General features: G+C 35.7%; 1 protein-coding gene across 4 annotated transcripts in view; it reads left to right on the top strand.

The window, feature by feature from the left end:
- Nucleotides 1–21,359, top strand: part of LOC128527667 (latent-transforming growth factor beta-binding protein 4) — a 71,910-nt gene that overhangs the window by 24,808 nt on the left and 25,743 nt on the right. For all 4 annotated transcript variants that reach the window (XM_053500131.1, XM_053500132.1, XM_053500130.1 and 1 more), the window contains 13 exons: nt 3,082–3,246; nt 4,522–4,899; nt 7,667–7,774; nt 8,247–8,375; nt 11,010–11,135; nt 11,571–11,690; nt 11,855–11,974; nt 13,914–14,033; nt 15,596–15,715; nt 15,805–15,924; nt 17,084–17,203; nt 17,823–17,942; nt 20,380–20,499. In XM_053500131.1, coding sequence (XP_053356106.1) covers nt 3,082–3,246; nt 4,522–4,899; nt 7,667–7,774; nt 8,247–8,375; nt 11,010–11,135; nt 11,571–11,690; nt 11,855–11,974; nt 13,914–14,033; nt 15,596–15,715; nt 15,805–15,924; nt 17,084–17,203; nt 17,823–17,942; nt 20,380–20,499 — 1,866 coding nt within the window. The remainder of the gene's footprint in view (nt 1–3,081; nt 3,247–4,521; nt 4,900–7,666; nt 7,775–8,246; nt 8,376–11,009; nt 11,136–11,570; nt 11,691–11,854; nt 11,975–13,913; nt 14,034–15,595; nt 15,716–15,804; nt 15,925–17,083; nt 17,204–17,822; nt 17,943–20,379; nt 20,500–21,359) is intronic.

The raw sequence follows: 21,359 nt of genomic DNA, 5'->3' as shown, positions 1-21,359 counted from the left end.
TCCATATGCTATAAATAAATAAAATTAGATAAAGGGAAAAAAAAGCCAGTGGCAGTGGTGGCTCAGGCAGATGAGGCTCTGCTGATTGGAGGGCTGGAGCTTTATTTCCTGGTTACCACTGTTGTCCCCTTCGGCAAGAACCTTAACCCTATGCCCATACAAACCCTATGCCCATACAGTGATTTTATTTTTAAGTTTTTTATATACTGTATATATATATATAATATAAACCTGCTTTGAGCTCCTTGGATGTTTCCATTGTTAGGGGGCAGTGTAATACACTTGGAGACGAACACTATGTGTCCTCTCACATGAACTCACTGATGCCCATGATTGTCCAGTGTCAGTATGATTTATGTTGCAGTGCTAGTATACCTTCCATTTCCCCTGAGAGAGCACGATGAACCTACTCTCTATATGGCTCCTGGCTATGGTTGGCTGTTGCATCATGATCTCATGATCTTCAGATAATAAGGCAAACCCTTTTTTTGCACCACTTGGGAGCACAAACCAATGTATTATAAGTATGTATAAGTTCAACTATGTACTGTTCTCAGAGAACCTAAATTTATCCAAGTGCTTTAAATTCATGGGGTCATTCATCAGCAGAAAAAGGAATAATAATTGAAAAGCCCAAAATTGCTATGACGTCCATGTGATGAGTGTATGTAAACTTCTGGCTGTAATTGGACATTCATTATTTACCTACCAGCCTGATTTGTTCTTTCTCATGTCAGGGAAGAAGGCTAAAACAGGTGCAAATGCAGTTTAATTTCTTTAATCAAACAGGCAACAAAAATATGTAGGTCTAAATCGTTACAGGTTACAGAATCATAAACAATAACAAGCAAAAAGTACTGACATTCAGGACTCCTTACATAAATGTGTTATATGGTTACTGATAATGTGGCTTTCTTTGGTAAATAATTATTTCTTAATCCATTTTACTCTAACACCTGAAAAATCAGAAAGAATTTAAAGGTGTCGAAGTGTGATATGGTAGGTGTGGTTAAATTCTAGAAAGTCTAGTTATATTGTACAATATTAGAGCTGGTAGGTACTAAGTTAGGTTTTGATGGTTGGTTAAGTAAATGTACATTACTTCCTTGTAGTGCACTCAGACATTTGGCTGTGACTCTGTACATTTTTTATAAATATAAAATACTTATAAATCCATCAAAATTTTATTCAGAGAGTCAACATAATCCTCTGAAATGAATGTCAGGGAGACATACAGATGAAGCCTAAACTTGGTTTTAGCTGTGCGACACTCTCATGGTGCAACAAGACATAGTATTCGTCCGGCTGTTTTTTTGTGCTTTTCTGGTGTCTTTGACCTCTGATCTCAACACTCTTCCAGCTGCCTTTTTGCCTAAGTGCACGTTTGGATGTTTCAGCAATCATTTTCGCTTTGGTGGAATGTTCGTTGTCCAAGCATTTTGGTTCTGGATATATGTATGTTGCGTGTTTATGCATTTGTGCATGCGCATGTGCGTGTTTTTAAAAATGTTGTAGGGTGAATAGTGGTAAAGTGGGACACTTTCTGAAAATGGTTGTTAAATATGATGTGCCACACCCCGGAAGTGATGTCATAGCCACAGATTTTTTTGTTTTTTTTTATCACATACTTGCTAATGATGAACTCATTGTTGATTTTTAGTAATAAAAACATATCCATGCAAAGATATAAATTATTAAGCTTAACTGTCCCACTTTACCCATTGTCCCACTTTACCACTATTCACCCTACTGTATAAGGTTTTTTTTTATTTTTTGTTAGCTGTGTTGGTTGTACGGATCTGCTGTACTAAGCCAAATAAATGTTTGCAAGTACAATTAAATATAGTGCTTATTGGTTAGGTGCACATTATGGCCTTAAGGTATTGGGATCAAATTGTAAATATCTTGTGATACATTTATGCCTGTGGTACTGTAGGTGTTTTGAAAAACCATGGCTTATGCACAGGGTTGATTACTAGAGCATTCCATGGCTGTGAGTTAGGGTTCTAAACACTTATCATGATCAGGATTTTTAGGGTTTTGAGCACTTAGGCTAAAAATGATTGGTGTATGTTTTGACTGTTTACTTGTATTCTAATACCACAGAATGTAAAAAACAATATGAAGAAAATAATTGAGAAAATATAGGATTTTTATTATAGATTTATTATAAATTTTTACTTATTCACTTATTTTTTACTCATTTAGCCATTTTTCAGTAACAACAGCAAATTGGGTAAAAAAACCAAAACAATACAGTGTAGATAACGATGACATTGGTGTTGCCGAAAGGTTTGTTAAACACCTTGTATAATATGTTACTATTAATAAAATGTAGAGCATGGGGGTTTAGAACGGAGACTTTGCTATTAAATATTATGTTATCAGTAATTAAAACTGTGTCAATTCAAATTTTACTGTGATAAAATAAACATAAAGAAAACTAGTCATGACAGAACTGGTATGTGTTGGATGAAGGAAACACCATAATTCATCCAAACACAAAGACAATCATTAATCAGCCTTGCTGACATTGTAATAATTACAGGAAAGGGCTAAAACCATATATTGTGTCCCAGTTAGGAAGAGTTATTTTATTCTTAAAATTCTATTCTATTTTTAAACTCTTTTATTGTAAATTTATATTATATAAATGTAACTATTTAAATGTTAGGATTTTTATTTAAACACAATTTATTTTTGGGCTACTTAATTAGATTCATAGAGGTTTTATTGCTGAAAAAATATAATGGGTCCTAACCCTTAGTTTAGGAATATATACGTAATTGTGTGCAAGAGGTAATTTTTCCTGATAATTTATATCTTTTTTTTTTTTTTTTTTTTTTAGATCTTTATGTTTAGATGATGTTTAAGCTGAGTTTATGTGTAGAGAGTTGGGATGTTTTTCAACAGGTGTAACCACTTTATGTATTCCTTAACCTTGATGCACTGGCATGAGAAGAATGCTGCATGTTTGCATCCATTTCTCCGTTCATTCAGTCTGGACACAGCTAATTTATATTGGATTTGTATTGTTTTACATTTATTCTGTGTGTTATAAAATCTTTCCCCTCTGCACAGCCCAGAAGGTGATTTCAGAAGAAAAGGATCAGTGTTTCCGTATTGTCTCTCAGGGCTCCTGCTCTTTGCCCATTCTGAAGAACATCACCAAGCAGATCTGCTGCTGCAGTCGTGTCGGTAAAGCCTGGGGAAGGAAGTGTGAGGCATGCCCATATTTTGGATCTGGTGAGTCACTTGTTTTATTTTGGGAAAATATAGTTTACTGAGTTTTTTCCATCAACTTTAAATTTACATGTTCTACAGTATTGTCCGTCTTTATACGACTGATTGGACAAGAGGCGTTTCATGAGTGGTGAAATAGAACATAACAACATTTAACTATATGTATTACTGTACTCTGCACCACAGGTGTTCTAACAATGTTTAAATTGGTACAGTAATTACAATAAGTGTCGGTCACCAGCAGGGGTGACAGTAGACCGGTACTGGCCACAGCAATAGAAAGAGGGTAGAGAATGTGCCTGCCAACACCAACATTCACAACTAGTCATCTTCAAGAACACTGTCTGATTAGGAATTGCATTTTAGCTAATTAGTTAAAAAAAAATTCTGTTTTTATTTTGTTTATTTGTTTTCTTTAGTTGACTGCTAATACAGGCTATGAAGCTAACTAGATTCTAACAAAAGACTGAATCCCTAAGGGGCACTCTGTATCAAACATTAGCATTATTAGATGTTATTAGTTAGCAGGTAGTGAATTTCCTGCTTCAAATACTACACACCACTAGTGATTTACTAGTGATTTATCACAATGCCATATAGAAAAGTAGTTAAGTAGGACTGCAGATATTTGCTGTAGTAATATTGGAGTAAAAGTAAATTACAGATACATGAAATATGTACGTAAGTACTGTACAGTAACAAAATACTGGGCATGACTGGCCCCTTTGGATGTGGTGTCTGGCATTGGGACATTATCAGTGGATCCTTTGGGTGCTGTGCATTTTTGGACAGAGACTCCATGGATCGGATTTTTTGTCTGGCCCATTTGATGGATGTGATACTCTGGGTGTTCTGATACCTTTCTATTGTGGTTGCTAGTATATAATTGGTGATCACTGTTATTTTTTTAACCCATCAGTGGTCATAATGACTCATTGGTTCACTTCATTAGCTTACTAGCTCCATTGCAAAACTATGGAAGCAAACTTTTAGATACTATGTCATGGCTGTTTGACTACATTTAGGGCAATAGCCAGCCACTTGAGTTACATCAACAGTTATTTATTCATTTATTTACTGCATATTGACGAAAGGGTTAAGCATTTGGTGAAACTGATTTCCTGGGTTTCATTTTTTCCAAATTATTTAATAATTTCTTACATGACACACCCTACAGAGAGTTTGGAAATAATTTAAGTGAGGAATAACCAGAATGCAATGATATATTTCAAGTCAGTTTGCATGTTTGATTCTCCTGATCAATCTGTGTGTCTACAGGTGAATTTAAGGAGATATGCCCTGCTGGTCCTGGCTACCATTATTCACCCAACACACTGAAATTGAATCAGAGGGTTACAGAACCACTCAACCCTTCAGTGATTTCTAAGACCAATCACACCTCAACTACAGTGACTAGATATGATACATCATTATTACAATCAACAACAAGAAATGAAGCAGTGCATAACCAAAGACCTACGAGGCCTCAATCTCCAACTATCAGTCATAATGTCAGGATTCAGCAATCCAGTTCTGGTCAAAGACAACCACTTACGTCAGAAGTTTTCATCATTCAGAGTGAACCACAGCTAAATCAGCACAGACAAGCAGGAGGTTCTGCTTCATCCACTAGCCAGCCAAGCAGAGAACATCCCCGTGAGTACCCACAACTGACGTGAAGTCAACTGAATTACATTTATGCATTCTTAAGGTTAGAACTGTATACTGTACTGGGAATATCTTTACAACAGTTAAAAGTGTTGCTTCATATAGTAGTATGTTAACATTAGCATTTTGTTAATGTTATGATGTTTCTATCATTATTTATGGGAATATAAGGGTAATCACCAGGAAGCGCAGCTGTGGTTTCAAACTTGGAGAAAAAAATCAGTGTAGTAGCAATATTTCCAGCTGGTGAACATATTGTATGCACTTTCATCGACCTAGATAGCTTACTGCTTATGATGCTTCAACTACAACAACTACAAATATTAAATTTCAGATTTCAAATCAGTCTTTGCCATGATAACAAAGAGAACGAGTTGTTTTTGGAGGGAGTAACTATAATATTATTGCTAAAATTTTATTTTGCACGTTTTTACACTACTCATTCCTAGGAAAATAAAAATAACATTACAGTAACGGTTTGTAAGAAAAAGTTTTTGCATAAGTAAAAATAAAAAATAAAATAAGAATAATAAAAATAAAAAGTATCTACACTTCTGTATTGGTTAGTGGCTCTGTGGGTAATAAGGACAAGAGGATAACACCTAACACCTAAATCAGTCACAATCATTCCTAATTTAATGTTTTACTCTTTAATCTTCTTGTTTTCAATGTGTTTTCACAAAATTTTATTTTTAAGTTTCCCCTTTAAGTGTGTATACTTATCAGTGTCATGCAAGTGTGTGTAATACTAACACAATAATATGGCTATATAATGTCTATGATGCCATGTTTTTAGAGTATAAGCTTTTCGGACAATGTTAGCTACACTGGCTATGAGTTTTCAGCGAAAAACTAGAAAAGCAGACCTCATACTTCAGGCATGTCCTGGTAAGGGAAAGATTATGTACACTTCCTTTTTTGATCAACTATTTCTGGAAACAAGATCTATTCTAGCAGTTTTTGCTCACTGGATAACTGAACCCTCGCTCTGCTGCATTGTTATATGCCCTCTAGTGTCTTTCTCTTTAAAAATGAGAACCTGCAAGCAGATCATGTCCTGCAAACCACACAGACTGTAAGAGAGCCAATAAGTGGTTTAAAACATCATCTACAGAGAAATGTGGATACAATATGGAATAGGATTTCAGTCCATTTCTTTGATATGTAAAGAGACTGAGATGGTGCCAGCGTTTCATGCAAGCCAAAAAATGCGGGCTTGGACCGAGTTGAGAGACTTACACTAATCATTCTATTTATAGTGTCTTTCAGTGACTCAAAGCCACATGCAGTGAATGAAAGGCATGTACATTATACGAATCTAATCTAAACATATAATATGCACCTATATAAACACGAGTACTTTATATAACATGTTGCTCTGCTAATACAATCTCAGCAATATCCAAAGAGCATGGCAAAGAATACTGTTCTTGCCAAGTTTCCTTGTATGTACTGGCCCACTAGGATGCAATTACAGAGGAACAGTCCAGGCAACTGTGTGCGGCATGCTAACAGCTTCCTGCTTTATAATCCACGCTATAGAATATAGGCTTTAAAAAGTTCAACAGATTAACCTGCAGTGGAATGATTGCTGTGCATGATTGTCCAGCTTGTTTTTTAATCAACACCTCTGTCTGCTTTACTGTATGTACACTTTTTCAAATGGCAAACTCATAGCCATACTTTATTAGGAAGATCCGCACATCTGCTTGCATGCACAGTCATCTAATAAGCCAATTACTGTGTGGCAGCAGCTCTGAAACCTTCTTGGTCAGGTTAAAAGCTTCAGTTAATGTCGACACCATATAATAAAGAAAATGTGTGATCTCTGTGATTTTGGTCATGGTTGGTGGTACAGTACCAGAAGGTCTGGATTGAATGTTTTGGAAATGAAACAGCTGCCCGGAAGGATATCGTAACTCAAATGTTTGCTTTTTTTAACCATGATGGGCAGAAAAGCATCTCAGCAGGCGTAAAACATCAAGACTTGTGCTGCAAGGTCTACAACAGCATCGGGTTTCATTATTGTCAATCAGTCGTGGACTGTTAAAGATTAAAAATATGGTCTTTTTCCAGTCTTCACCTTTTCAGATTCAGTGAGTCACTGGGTCTTGCCTAGCAGTTGTTTTGTGTTTCACAATTTACACATTCAGGTTCAATCCTAGCTAGCTTACTGCTTATGATGCTTCAACTACAACAACTACAAATATTAAATGTCAGATTTCAAATCAATCTTTGCCATGATGACAACAAAGAGAACATTGTAACGAGTTGTTTTTAGAAGGAGTAACTATAATATTATTTCTAAAATTTTATTAATGAGGTTGTACACTACTCATTCCTAGGGAAATTAAAATATCATTACAGTACTGGGTTTGTAGGTAAAAGTTTTTGCATAAGGCAAAAAAAAAGCAGATTTACAAATATTTTAGACATCCTGGGGATGACATTACACACTTTAAGGAAAGCACTGTATCTATACTTCTGTATGCAGGAGATCCCAAACCCCCATTATTGGTTAGTGTTTCTGAACATGTAAATGATAAGGACAAGAGGGTAACACCACCCTCCCACGTTTCTCACGGAGAACACAGACAATTCTTCACTCCATGACCACCAGACTCTGACAATTTTAAATTTCTGAATTTTAGATTTTTCAATATCTAAAATGAATGAATGCATATGTTTCTTTTTTTAAAGCTTCTCTTATGAATGTTCAATGATAAGCATATTAATTTTTTTTTCTTGTAAGTAGATGTTTTTAGGCCCCAGACAAGCAGGCCATCAGTTTCCAGACACAATTATCCTCCAATTGGACCTCTTCCAGTTCCTTCCACAGCCCGTCCACATCCACCCAGAACAGGTCAGGAAATAAGTCACAAATCCCTAATTAAATGTCTAATTTATGTTTTACACTTTTATCTTCTGGTTTTCAATGTAAATTCTTCTCATGCATACAATATTGTAAAAAAACATATCAACACCTACAGGCCAGATAGCGTTCCATCTAACAGGGAGTGTTCCCAGAGCATATACATTAGGGTCTTAGAAGGTTCTGTTCATCTGTAACAATCCTTAATCATCGCAATAACATACAAAAGCTTATTAGACAGAAAATATGGCTAAGTTGCTCTAACATTAGAGTTCAAAGTTATTCCTTTAAATGTCCAGTCCAATGTTACATGTCCAGAATTAACCCATTTAATGGCCTGCTTTATGTACTTTTAATAAATTCTAATAGTTTAATTGTGGTGCCACTGATAGATATTAAACTTTAGTTGATTATAATAGTCATCACTGCTATTTACATTGTACAGTATGTGTGTCTTTTACAGATAACCGTGTGTGTGAGACTAACCCTCAGGTTTGTGGGCCGGGTCGTTGCATTGACTTGGCTGTAGGGAAACACACATGTGTGTGTAATCCTGGATTCATCCTCAATTCTCAAGCCGGTCGATGCCAAGGTATGAAACTTTATATATTCTCCTTCTGCATAAAACCTTCCCATAACAACAGACACTAAAAGGAATGCATATGTGCTTGTGGTAAAATTTTGTCCTCTTTTTTTCCTCTCTCAAAATTGCTGCAATCTTGGAAACATTATTTTAGCGATAAGAGAATAAGATAAGGGAACATTTTTTAACAATTTTTATTGCTCAAACAAGATTTTATGTATTTTACTTCAAAACACTGGCTAAGGAACCAAACATGTAGCCTAGTTAAAAATTTATTAAATAATCATTAAATGGAAGTTTAGTTGACAGGGATATACAGCAAACGTGGATGGTTACTGTACTTAAGTACATATTTGAGTTGTTTTATTAGAAGACACCTTTTACTTGTACTCAATGACATCCTATAGTAAATATCTGTATTTTTTACCTTACTACATTTCCGCATGGCATTGGTGGTGTGTAGCATTTGAAACATGAACTGCCAACTATTATGCATAATACTGTAGATATTTCAATGTTTTGACAGACAGACAGAGAGAGAGAGAGAGAGAGAGAACGATTTACTAAACTAAGCTATCTTAAAACCTACTGTGAGTTAATACAAGCTCAGTCCGTTTGATGCTTAAGTGTATTTGAAAGTTAGTACTTTTGTACTTTCATTCAAATAGAAATAAATGGAGGACTTCAACTTTTACTCGAGTAATGTTTTACCTAGGAGATTTCTACTTTTACTCAAGTACTTACTTAAAGGACTTTTTCCCCACCGGTGGCAAATATAAGCAAATTACTTGGAATGAACAGGCAATGTGTTCTAAACAGGGCTTAAGACTGGAGGTGAGTTTTGGAACCGGGATCCCACAGGACTAGTAATAAAAAAGTCACTGTGTGTGAGAGGGAGTTTTTTTATTTGTTACTATGAAAAAAAGAGAGTTGCATGACCAGTATTTTAAAATATTATAGAAAAAAACAAACTGTGTGAAAAGAGAATATTTGGATCAGATTTTAAACTAGATCAATCTTGGGTGTTTTTATATTTTTCCTTTAAATCTATAACCTAAACTTCAATCCAGCCTTTATTCTTTACTCAAGAACTGCCAAATTTCTGCATTTGACCATTACATCCATTAAGCTTCACTACATTTTCTCATGGACTTTTTAAAGCTCCTCAAGGTCAGAGTTCATTTAGAAGATTTTAAAGATTTGGTTGTGCCTTCAAACAACTCACACTGGGCTTAGCATATGATTTGCCTTTGTTTTCAAGAGTCTTATTGTTTACAAGAGTTTTATTTGGCGGGCTTGATAATAACCTTTGACCCTAAAGGTCATGGGATCCAAACCTTTAAGCCTCTTCAGCCATTCTTTTGTTCTTGAAGGCAGCTATACATCTATGCCACAAATCCCCATTAGATATGAGCAGAAGCATAAACAACAACTGTACAAACCCCTAATTAGCCTACTACTGTATACAGCAGCTTGATATTCAATAGACTACAATAACACAATGTTTTAATTTTTTTTTCATTGTAGTAGCTCATCTTTTTCAGAAATTATGTCAACTGTTTAAGTTAATTGAGAAGTTTAATTCGTGGTAAATGAAATATCAGGATTAAAAATGCTATTTGATAAAAGAATACGTTTAAGAATTTGTTGTAGGAAATAAACTTCATTAAACAGTATGTTGTCTGGACTTTTGAACACAATCTACTGTACATGACAATGTTTTGTAATTATGCTATTGTAACATAATAATAGTAGTACAGTAGTAGCTAACAAATAGACACCATTTCAGTCGGGGACAAGCTAATAACATCTGACTTCCACCATGCTTTGCAAAAATCTAGAGCCACCTTTCAATTTTTAATGTTTAATTAACTTCCGTAGATCAAATTTAATTGGAACAAATGTTTTATTTAGACAGGTTGCAAAGTGCCTACAGATAAAAAAAAAAAAAAAAAAACTCAGCAGCAACCTCATTTCCTTTCTCGTCTGTTCCAACCACTCAGCATTCAGCATCACCAGGCTACTAATCATCGGCCTGATCATCTATCATCGTCTGCGCTTGTTTCTCACTGGTTCATACCTTAGCTTTTTTAAATGCTCGAATGATTCATAGGTCAGGTACAGGGAGTGGACTGAAAATGTGAGCCAAAAATTTTCCCCAAAAAGCCTGGAGAATTATTCTTCAAGACAACATAAAAAAAATAATAAAATAATAAAATAAAAAATTGTCCCTTTGGAAGCAAAATATGAAGAAATGAGAGATACACAATACTGTAATGTATTACACATAACACAGTTTATAAAATTTATTTGATTATGCAACTTTATTTATAATGTGATACCAACTTGCTGGTTTTGTTTAGAAAAAAAAAAAAAAATATATATATAAATATATATATATATATATATATATATATATATATATATATATATATATATTATTATATATATATATATATTATATATATTATATTAATATATAAAATATATATATTATATATTTATTTATTTATTTATTTATTTATTTATATTCATCATCATCAAGATTGTTTGGAGTGTTGAAAGTAGCAATGTTTAACTACTGTTACAATCTTAATTAAATTAAATTAAATAGACATGTATTTTTGATTTGTGCTTTTACAGATATAAATGAGTGTTTGATGACTCTAAGGCCATGTTTGGCTGGTCAGTGTGAGAATACACTGGGAAGTTTTCGCTGTGTGTGTCCTTCAGGCTACAGGAATAATGCACAGCAAAACCTGTGCTCAGGTCAGTGTGTGTTAACACCGGTTAAGCGCCTACAGTCTCTTTAGCGGCTTATCCGGTATTGTTCGCAGCATGCAGGTGCAGAGTGAAGCATTCGTCAGATGGGTGTGTTCTAGCAGTGAAACAAACAGTTTGTTGAGCTTGGCAGTACAAATGGACGAGTCGACCTACTTTGAAAATCAAATCATATTTTTAAGGGGATACAAATATGGGATAAAGTTATTTTGGGTGCTTTTTTATATTTAGAGTTGGGTTATTGAGAAATGATACACATATGTGAGCTGTAAGAATAGCAGATGAGTGTTTGGTAAGCTTATACTTCAACTTGTTGGCAAATTCTCTTTACAGGAAAGCATTCTACTTTACCAATAGTGTAGGTGAAAAATTATTCCAGCCCAGACTTGTCATTCCATCTGATCATTTATTGATATGTTACAGATATCGATGAATGTCGTCTGATCCCTAACCCTTGCACGAATGGCCACTGTGAGAACACAATGGGCAGCTTTCGCTGTGTGTGCAGGACCGGATACAAACTGCAAAACAACACATGCACCGGTAACCTCACACTCTGCTTCTATGCTACTCTAATTCTTCTCCTCAGTGTATTCCAGTGTCTCACTCCGCCTCTTTCTGTTAAATGACACATATAAACATAGAAAGATGTGAAACCCATGATGTTATAGGATCCAGGTAACTTACTGTACATTTGTGTGTTTCAGACATTGATGAGTGTGATGACCCGCTCCGCTGTCCAGGGAAAGAGTGCATAAACACTCAAGGTTCCTATAGTTGTGTGTCTTGCAAACCTGGATTTGGTCTTCTTAACGGCCAGTGCTCAGGTATGTTATATCAAAAAAATTAAATTTTGTTTTATTTGCATAGAGCTTTTAACAATTTGATACACACAGTCAAAATAATTATTTAAGTTTGTATGGAATGTTAGTGTGCATAAAGCAAAATAATCAGATAGTCCCTGGTGAGCAAACCGAGGGCGACAGTGGCAAGAAAAAACTCCCTGAGATGGTAATAGGAAGAAACCTTGAGAGGAACCAGACTCAACAGGGAACCCATCCTCATTTGGGTGAAACAGAGAGCAGGAATTGATCTGCATTCATACTGTGTGTTAGGTGGGTTAGCCAGTTCAGATATAACAGTTGATGTTAATGGATGTTAATATGGAGTCCAGGTAGTTATTGGAGACTCCGGTAGACTCAGGTAGGAAATTTCAGTCCTAAACTATTAAGCAACTACAGCCAAGTCAAGTCCTCTAAGAAACAGCTGTCAACACCAGTCGAGGCCAGAACCATCTTCATAGTAGAGAGAAACCGTCCCCAGACACCAGACTCATCCATGTGACGGGATCTTCAACCAGAAGCGGGTCACCAGGATGGGTCCAGAGGGTAGAGGGAGTCTGGATCACTGGAAGCTTAGGAACGACATGTGTAGCTCGACAGAGAGGGAAAGAGAGGGAAGGGGGAGAGAGAACAGGAGAGGGGAGAGCAGAAGAGGAGAGATAACAGTTAGGTCTGGTCGCAGTCACATAATATATAATGTAAATGTATATTTACTGTAGAGTGCAAGCAGAGACTCCGGCAGGACTAACTATGACAGCATAACTAAAAGGGAGAGCCAGAAGTCCCTCAGATCTGCTCCTTTACCCAAGACAAATGTCTTTTTATAAAAATGCTTATCTAAATAAATAGGTTTTTAGCCTGGACTTAAACACTGAGACTGTGTCTGAGTCCCGAACACTATTTGGAAGACTATTCCATAATTTTGGGGCTTTGTAAGAAAAAGCTCTGCCCCCAGCTGTATTTTTCATAATACGCGGTACTGACAAGCAGCCTGCATCCTTTGATCGAAGTAGGCGTGGCGGATCGTAAGACACTAGCAGTTCGCTCAGATACTGCGGCGCGAGACCATTTAATGCTTTTTATGTCAAGAGTAGTGTTTAAAAATCGATTCGAAATTTTACTGGGAGCCAATAGAGTGAAGATAAGATAGGTGTGATGTGCTCATATCTTCTGGTTCTGGTGAGGACTCTCGCTGATGCATTTTGGACTAGCTGAAGCTTGTTTATGCACCTAGTTAAACAAAACACAGGTTAAACAAACCTTTGAAGCAAATTTAAATGTGTATGCATGTTTTCTTAATGTTTGCTGTGGCAAATTATGAATATTTTGCATGTACAGTTGCAAGGTTATTTTAATATATAGTCTCCGGTTTATCGCTGTATAAACTCTGTATGGTAATCATTACACATTCAACAAACATAACTTGGTTAAATTTCCATATAAAATATTCCAGACAATGACTGATAGGGAGTGTTAAGGTGCAAATTTAATTCATTTCACCAAGCATAAGTGTGTGTAAGCACAGGGGTGGCAGTGGTGGCTCAATTGGTTAAAGCTGTGGGTTACTGGGTCACAGATTGGAAAGGTGGAGGTTTAGGACCCTGACCCCTAATTGGGATATGTGAAAAAATCATTTTCCTGTGCTGTAAGGTACATGTGACAAATAATTAATGAATAATTAAGCAGCATTATTTATATTATTGCTTCTGCTGTGGTAATTAAATGCATTCACTAAATGGCACTGCAAAGCCAAAAAAGTAATGTAAATGAACAATAATATTTATTAATTTTGTGCACAAGTTCTTGAGCTTAGAACAAACCTTTCAATAGGTTTATAAGCTTTTTAAATATGGTGGCTACTAAGATTATGTGTTTTTTATTATTATTATTTTGCATTTTCAAAATCATTTTTTATGCCACATAGATATTGATGAGTGCCGTCAGCGTCCATCGCTTTGCTCTAGTGGCCGCTGTGAGAATACACCTGGCAGCTACAGATGTGTGTGCAATAAAGGGTTCAAGCTACAGGGTACCACCTGCACAGGTAAAGTGCTGACTCTAGTCTGAATCCTTTTCTATTAATTGGTTTAATTAAGATTATAAGTACAGTTATGCTAAATGTATTAAATAAAAAATAAATTATGTTCGTATAAATTATTTCTGCAAGTCAATTAAAGTGTTGACTGTTTTTTTAAATGATTATAAAAATTGATGTAATGGCTGAGAATCAATCCTAGGCCTTCCACCAACACCCTTAATGCTCCAGCTGAAATACCCCTTTAATAAAACATTTTTCCATACTTTAATCCCATTTTACTTCACTCGTTCTCTAAATAATCTATTTCAAAGTTTACGTTAAGCTATTACTGAGCCATGCTATGCGAGAAAACAGCAAAACTGAGCAAGAAGCTGGGGAGGGTATTTTCTTATACAGTATGAGATGTCAATAAGGGAAAATTTAATTGCCTTAATTTTGCTCCACCCAGTACAAAAATTGAAAAATCCCAATATGCAGGAAACGTTTTTTTTTTCATAGTACAAACCCATTGGAGACCCACCGAAATGTCTAAAATGACTAAAAAGTGAATTCTGTATACTGTAATAGGCACCTTTAAAGGAACTCAGCCAAGATCTGAGAAAAGAAACTGCTGCTCCACATGTCCACTTCTTCCTTAGGAACAGTCTTAAGCAAATAAGTGACAGAACCACAAGCATCTGTACAAACAGTTGTATGCAAATGTATAAATCATGGAGGCACAGATTCCCAGGGATGAATAAACTCTAGTCCAAAATTGCCTGAAATCCAAGACAACATTAAAGAAACCCGTGAAGGAGTTGAAGATGTCAAGTAACTGAATATGTACATCTGTTTTCGAAAGTTACCCCTATGATTTGACCAGCATAAAAAGCAAGGCTTAAGTCAGATAAATGAAAATGGAATTTTTGCAATAGTAATATGCCCTGTGTACTGTTCGGGGAAAATGGGATGGCTTTTATTACTGATATTTAACATTTCTCATGTCAGTAAAAGGTTTTACATGTCATGTGAAGTTTGACTCGTAATTTTTCCCCATGAAATTAACAAGAATGCATCAACAAGTATTAATATTAAATCCTATAAATTCTTTTGGCAACATCATTGATAAGAACATTCCAAGCTAACAGAGGCTAACAAAAAGTGCATCAGAGGTGGAATGTTGAAGTCCTTGGAAGTATAAAGAAAAAAATTTTTTTCCTGGCCAAGATTAAGCAGATTTATGCCTGTATTAATTTTAGAGAACTTTGATTGCTGGCATCTACTGGGATGGTACATACACCATAGTACATACAGTCATTATATTAAAACCCATAAGACCCTTTGGGACCTGACTCCACAAAACCTCTGGGCACCAGAACATTAGTGGTAAATCCTTTGGGGGCTGAAGGTTGCATGGTGAGGCCTCCTTGGATTGGACTTAATTGCCCCCTACGTTTTATGGATGCTCAGTCAGACTGGGATCTGGGTAATTTGAAGGCTGGATTAACACCTTGAACTCTTGGCCTGCTCAGCCTTTGGTGCCCATGAAACCATGTTTATGTGTTTGTTTGTGTTTTTGAATGTTCCAGATGTGAATGAATGTGATGATGCTCTGCAGTGCCCTGGTCAGGGGTGTATTAACACTCTGGGATCATACAGATGTGTGTCATGTGGCCCTGGATTTGCAATAACAAACAGAAGATGCACAGGTGAATACACTTGTCTGAAAAATGTTTTCATTCAAGCTCTTATTCATTGATTTTATTAGGAAATTTATTTCTACAATTTACCTAATTAGATATCGATGAGTGTGGTCAAGTTCCTGCGCCCTGTACTAACGGCCGCTGTGAGAATACACTTGGGAGCTACAGATGTGTGTGTCATACAGGGTACAAGTTTCAAGAGAACAAGTGCACAGGTGAAATCTTCATTCACACACATTCATATTGCACTCCTGGCCTACAGTATACTGTGTACTAATATAAACATTATTTATTTAACAAACATTAACCCAAAAAAAGGCATCCAATAACTTGAAGATCCACCTCTAGCAGTGTTTTTTTTTTTTTAGCAATAACTAATATGTTTCCTGTATTAATTTCAAGTCTCTCACATCATTGTAAAGGAATTTTGGCCCATTCTTCTTTACAATATTGCTTTTCAGTTTATTAAGTCTTTGGAATTTGCTTGTGCACAGCTCTCTTAAGGTCCCGCAACAGCATTTCACTTGGTTTCAGATCTGGACTTTGACCAGGCCATCCCACAACCTTTTTTATTTTCTTTTTAAACTACCCTGGTATGCCTTGGATCATTGTTTTGTTGCATGACCCAATTTTGGCCAAGCTTTAGCCTCACATTTGTCTCTAGAATACTCTGGTATACAGAGGAGTTCCTATATGACTTATTAACTGCAAGGTGCACAGGGCTGCAAAATAAGCCCAAATCATCACACTTCCGCTGCTGTGCTTGACATAAGTAGTGTATAAGTTGTTTCTGCTGTTTGGCTTTCCCATGGCACTAAGCCATTGGTATTAAGACCAAACAAATCTACTTTGAGGTTATCTGTCTATAGGACTTTGATCCAGACGATTGTGCTTTGTTGCAATGCAGTTTTTGTGAACCTCAGTCATGCGTTTATGTTCTTTTTAGACAGACGAGGCTTTCTCCAAGCGCTCCCTGCGAACAATCCATTCAGTCCTTATCCAATTGTACTGTCATGGACTTTTTTATTATTATTATTATTTAACATGCTTAGTGAGACCTTTTGGGTCTGTGCTGTAACACTTGTGTTTTTTTTTTTGTATTTCTATGAGCATTGCATGTGCTGGGACGTCCACTCCTGGGAAGATTGGCAACTGTATTGAATGCTTTGCACTTGCGAATCATCTTTTTTACTGCAGAATGTTAAACTCCAAATTGTTTGGAAATGGTTTTATAATTCAGATTGATAAGACCATTTCTTATGTGTTTTCCTCTTGGCATTGTGTTAACAGTTAGATTCTGTGTGTGTGTGTGTGTGTGTGTGTGTGTGTGTGTGTGTGTGTGTGTGTGTGTGTGTGTGTGTGTGTGTGTATTAGACATAAATGAGTGCGAGAACTCTCTGCAGTGTCGTGGTCAGCTGTGTGTGAACACTCCAGGTTCATTCCGGTGTACATCCTGTGGGGCTGGATACAGCTTTCATAATGGACAGTGCACAGGTCAGCAACCACAGTTTTTGTTTTATCATAATATCAACTTTACCACTTTTGTCACAATGTGCATGTGACATTTTTTATTTTTCCTGCTTTGAAGAGTTAACTGGCTGGTTTGAGTATAAATAATGCTTGTATTGACTACCATAGCTAAGTAACTAATAACGCTAGTTATTGTAGAATGTAAGCTTTGTCCATGTCCAGATTGTTGTTGAAGAATTTGTTGTCAGAGATAGTGCTTTAACCTGACCCGACTAATACAATGGCAATGACATTGTTTACATTTACATGTGTGGCATTTAGGGGATCATTAATTATTGGAAAATTATTGTATGAATGTAAACGACAGCAAAAATGATTTAAAAGAAATAACTAATTAGTGCTAATTAGGGATATTTTAAGTACTGCTTTAGTTGTTTTTGAGAAAGTTAGTGACTCAGCTGTTCAGACATCTAGGGGAATTTCATTCTACCTACTAGGAGCCAGAACAGAGAAGAAACTTGATACATATCTTGTACCCTATGTGAAGGTTGGTCTAAATGAACATAGTTTGTACTTCCAGTGATCAGCATGAGTTAGGTGTAGAGAACGCTGTCTTCTATGCTGATGATGTTTTTTGTGTCAGATGTGGATGAGTGTGCTCAAAACACACGCCTCTGTGCTAACGGACGTTGTGAAAACACCCCTGGGAGTTTCCACTGTGTTTGTCGACCTGGATTTAGATTGGAGGCGAATACCTGTACAGGTAAGCATCATACGAGTCCTCAGGAAATGAGTACAACAAATCTAGGTTTAAAATTTGTGTATGCACAGTGTTGTCAAAAGTATTCACATTCATTATTTAGGTAGAAGTATAGATACTAGGGTTTAAAAAGACTTCTTTAGAAGTTGAAGTATCAACTCAAGCTTTGTACTCAAGTAAAAGTGTAAAAGTACTGGTTTCAAAACTACTTAAAGTATAAAAGTAAAAGTAACGTGAGGAGGGAAAAAAGCATTAAGGATAAAAGCTTAGGCTAAACAGTAGTACAATGCAAATACATTAAAGAACTATATACAGTACTGTATGTGTACTACTGAGCATTAACATGTTTTATGGAGAAGAAGATATGATAACTAGTTGCCTATAAGTATTTTAATGGTGCAAAAAGTCAAACTTCAGTGGCATGTCATCGGTAACCTTTATTGGAATGTAAATATACATCCAAGCTTAGCTGCAGGAATCTGTGAGGGCAACATACAAGAGAATTAGTGTACCCAGGGCAGGCTTAGTAACAATTACCCTTGTGTGGTTGTCTGCAATAAACATTAGTGCTGTCAGAATGAATGATTAATCCAAGTGATTCATCAAAGACAAATTGTATATATATGTGTGTGTGTGTGTGTATATATATATATATATATATATATATATATATATATATATATATATATATATATTGTAGCGTTTTTACGCCGGAAAGAATGCTGGAGAGACGAGTGAGCTTATTTGCTGCCCAATGCAATGGCTGGGAGTACTTTATTTAGCACACAGCAGGTATGGCATGAGCAGCACCTTCACTCAGGAGCCTACATCTAATTCAGCGTCAGCCTGAACTAGAGCACATTTCACACGTCACACACCCACACACACAAACAGGGCCGAAGCCACTAACCAAAACACCTTTCCCCATCATGGTGAATACACCGACATCCCCGCAAGGCATGCTGGTCGTCAGCCGCCGCCCCGCCCACGCCACAATATATATATACTGTATATCTCATTCCTGTTACCTTCCTCGCTGGTGCTTGGTTGTGACATTTCTTTTGAATCTTGAGTCTCTATCACGGACATCTTCGTCTACTTATCTACTTACTTATCGTGTGTGACGTGACGTCATGTGCAGGTGCGATGGATCGCGTACCAACCAATAGGGTGTCCCAATGGTATGTTTATACCTCTTATCCAACCACAATCAAATCCGGATGGCACGATTTATCCAGATGTTTTTTTGTGTGTTTTTTAAATGACAAGCTAAAATAAAATAGGAGTAACTAGGCTATTTTTAAAATGTAAGGAGTAGAAAGTACAGGTAATCGCGTGAAAATGTAAGGAGTAGAAGTAAAAAGTCGGCTGAAAAATAAATAGATACCCCAAATTTCTACTTAAGTAAGGTAACTAAGTATATGTACTTCGTTATTTGACACCTCTGTGTATACATACAAACCATGTCTATTTTTTTAAAGAAGGAGAAACAGACCCAGCTACATATGCAGCATATTTTCCTGGCCAGGAATTTTACGAAACCTTAATTCATTTTTGCTTGAATACACAAGTTAATTCACTTAGATCCAGAAGAAATGACAAATACAGTAGCTTAAAAACGGCATTGGTCTGGTTGAGAAATGATGTTAATATATTGAGGCCTTTTCCCCCCAACTGGTTGTGTTAAACTACATTAAGCATAATCAACATTAACTAAACAAAAGACAAGATGGCAAGTTAAAATAATGTTTAAATTTTTTTCCATATTTTCCATAATTCTGGTAAGAATGTCAAATAGAAAGTGTTGATAGGGGAAAAGCTTAGAATTCAAAATTAGAGGTCTGATTTTGTGGAAACAAAATATATATATATATATATATATATATATATATATATATATATATATATATATATATATATATTAGCAGCATTCATTGCTTAAATCTCATTCCAAAGTTAGTTTGTTCTTTGTTCCTATAATAAAATGTCGATTACTCTGGGGAAGCTTGCTTCTAGATTTTGGAGCATAGTTGTCAAAATTTGCCATTTTACACACAAGCATTTGTAAACTCAAGCATCAATATTATTTAAGTGAATGTGGTATGCAGTCAACATAACAGTTCATCCCAAACAAGTTCAGTAGGGTTGGTTAGGGTTCTGTGCAGGCTACTTGAGTCCTTTTACTCCAGCCTTGGCAAACTGTGGCAAAATTTGGCAAAGAAACAAATATGGTTGTGATGAGGAGGTGTCCATGTACTTTTGGCCATATGTAAGAAACTGTCAGAAATTAATTTATTTCCAGCACAACTTTAAATCTCACAAGTGTCTTGCTTCACTTTTTTTAATAGTTTTTTTTTTTTAAGCTACAATTCTTGTGTGCTTAAAAAAAATACATAATCCTTGTGCTGTATTAATGCATGTATCTTTCCTGCTTGCTCAGACGTGGACGAGTGTGAGAATGAACTTCAGTGTCCAGGACAAAAGTGTGTGAACTCTGTTGGCTCGTTCAAGTGTGTTTCTTGCAGTCCTGGCTTCAAGATAATTAATGGCCAGTGTCAAGGTAAATAACAGTTTGTATTTTAAAGTTTAATGTTAACTTTAATGTATAAAGTTAGTAATTTTTTTAGTTTTAGATAAATATATATGTTATACTTGTTACAAATAAGATTATTATCCAGTTAATTATGAGCTTGATGTTACTAAGCACAACAACTTTGCCTTATATTTTAAACTAAATAACTTTTTCCTTTTAAAGAGTCTAACTACTTTAACAGGAATTTAAGTATACTACTGTACATTTACTATATGGATGATACAGTATACTGTACTGTATAAAACATTTAAGAATCATACAGAGTCAAAATATTGAGTGTATTTGTGAAAATTAATTATACTATATAATAATATTGAATACAATCACTGGATTTATTCACATTCCCTAAGAGATGAATTTGAAGAACTTATATTACATACAGTATATGTCATAAAGTGCATTTAGATGGAAGAGGATGTCTTATGGTGGCCAATCGTCATACACCACAAGAGACGAACAGACTACAAGTTATTCGGCAGTATTTGTGATAATACCTGTTTTTAGGGAAAACTAGCACTGAGTTGGAGAAACAGCTATATGTTTGCTACAGTTAATTACAAATATATTGCCATGAGATATATATATAATGTTTCTTGAAATTTTAGAAAGTTTCATAAGATCAATCAAAAAAGATTTATAATACAGTGAAACCTCGGATTACGAGTAATGTGGTTTGCGAGCGTTCCGCAAGACGAGCAAAGATTTTTAATAAATTTTGATTTGGAAAACAAGTCTTGGTTTACGAGCACCGAGTATCATGTATCACGCATGTGCTTCTTGTTTTGACGCCGAGCGTCACGTAATCACAACTGAGCCAACTCCTGCGT

The sequence above is a fragment of the Clarias gariepinus genome, chromosome 7, assembly GCF_024256425.1.
Source record: "Clarias gariepinus isolate MV-2021 ecotype Netherlands chromosome 7, CGAR_prim_01v2, whole genome shotgun sequence".
Taxonomy (NCBI): domain Eukaryota; kingdom Metazoa; phylum Chordata; class Actinopteri; order Siluriformes; family Clariidae; genus Clarias; species Clarias gariepinus.
Note: the sequence above shows the minus strand (reverse complement) of the source record. Positions and strands in the feature narration are given on the sequence as shown.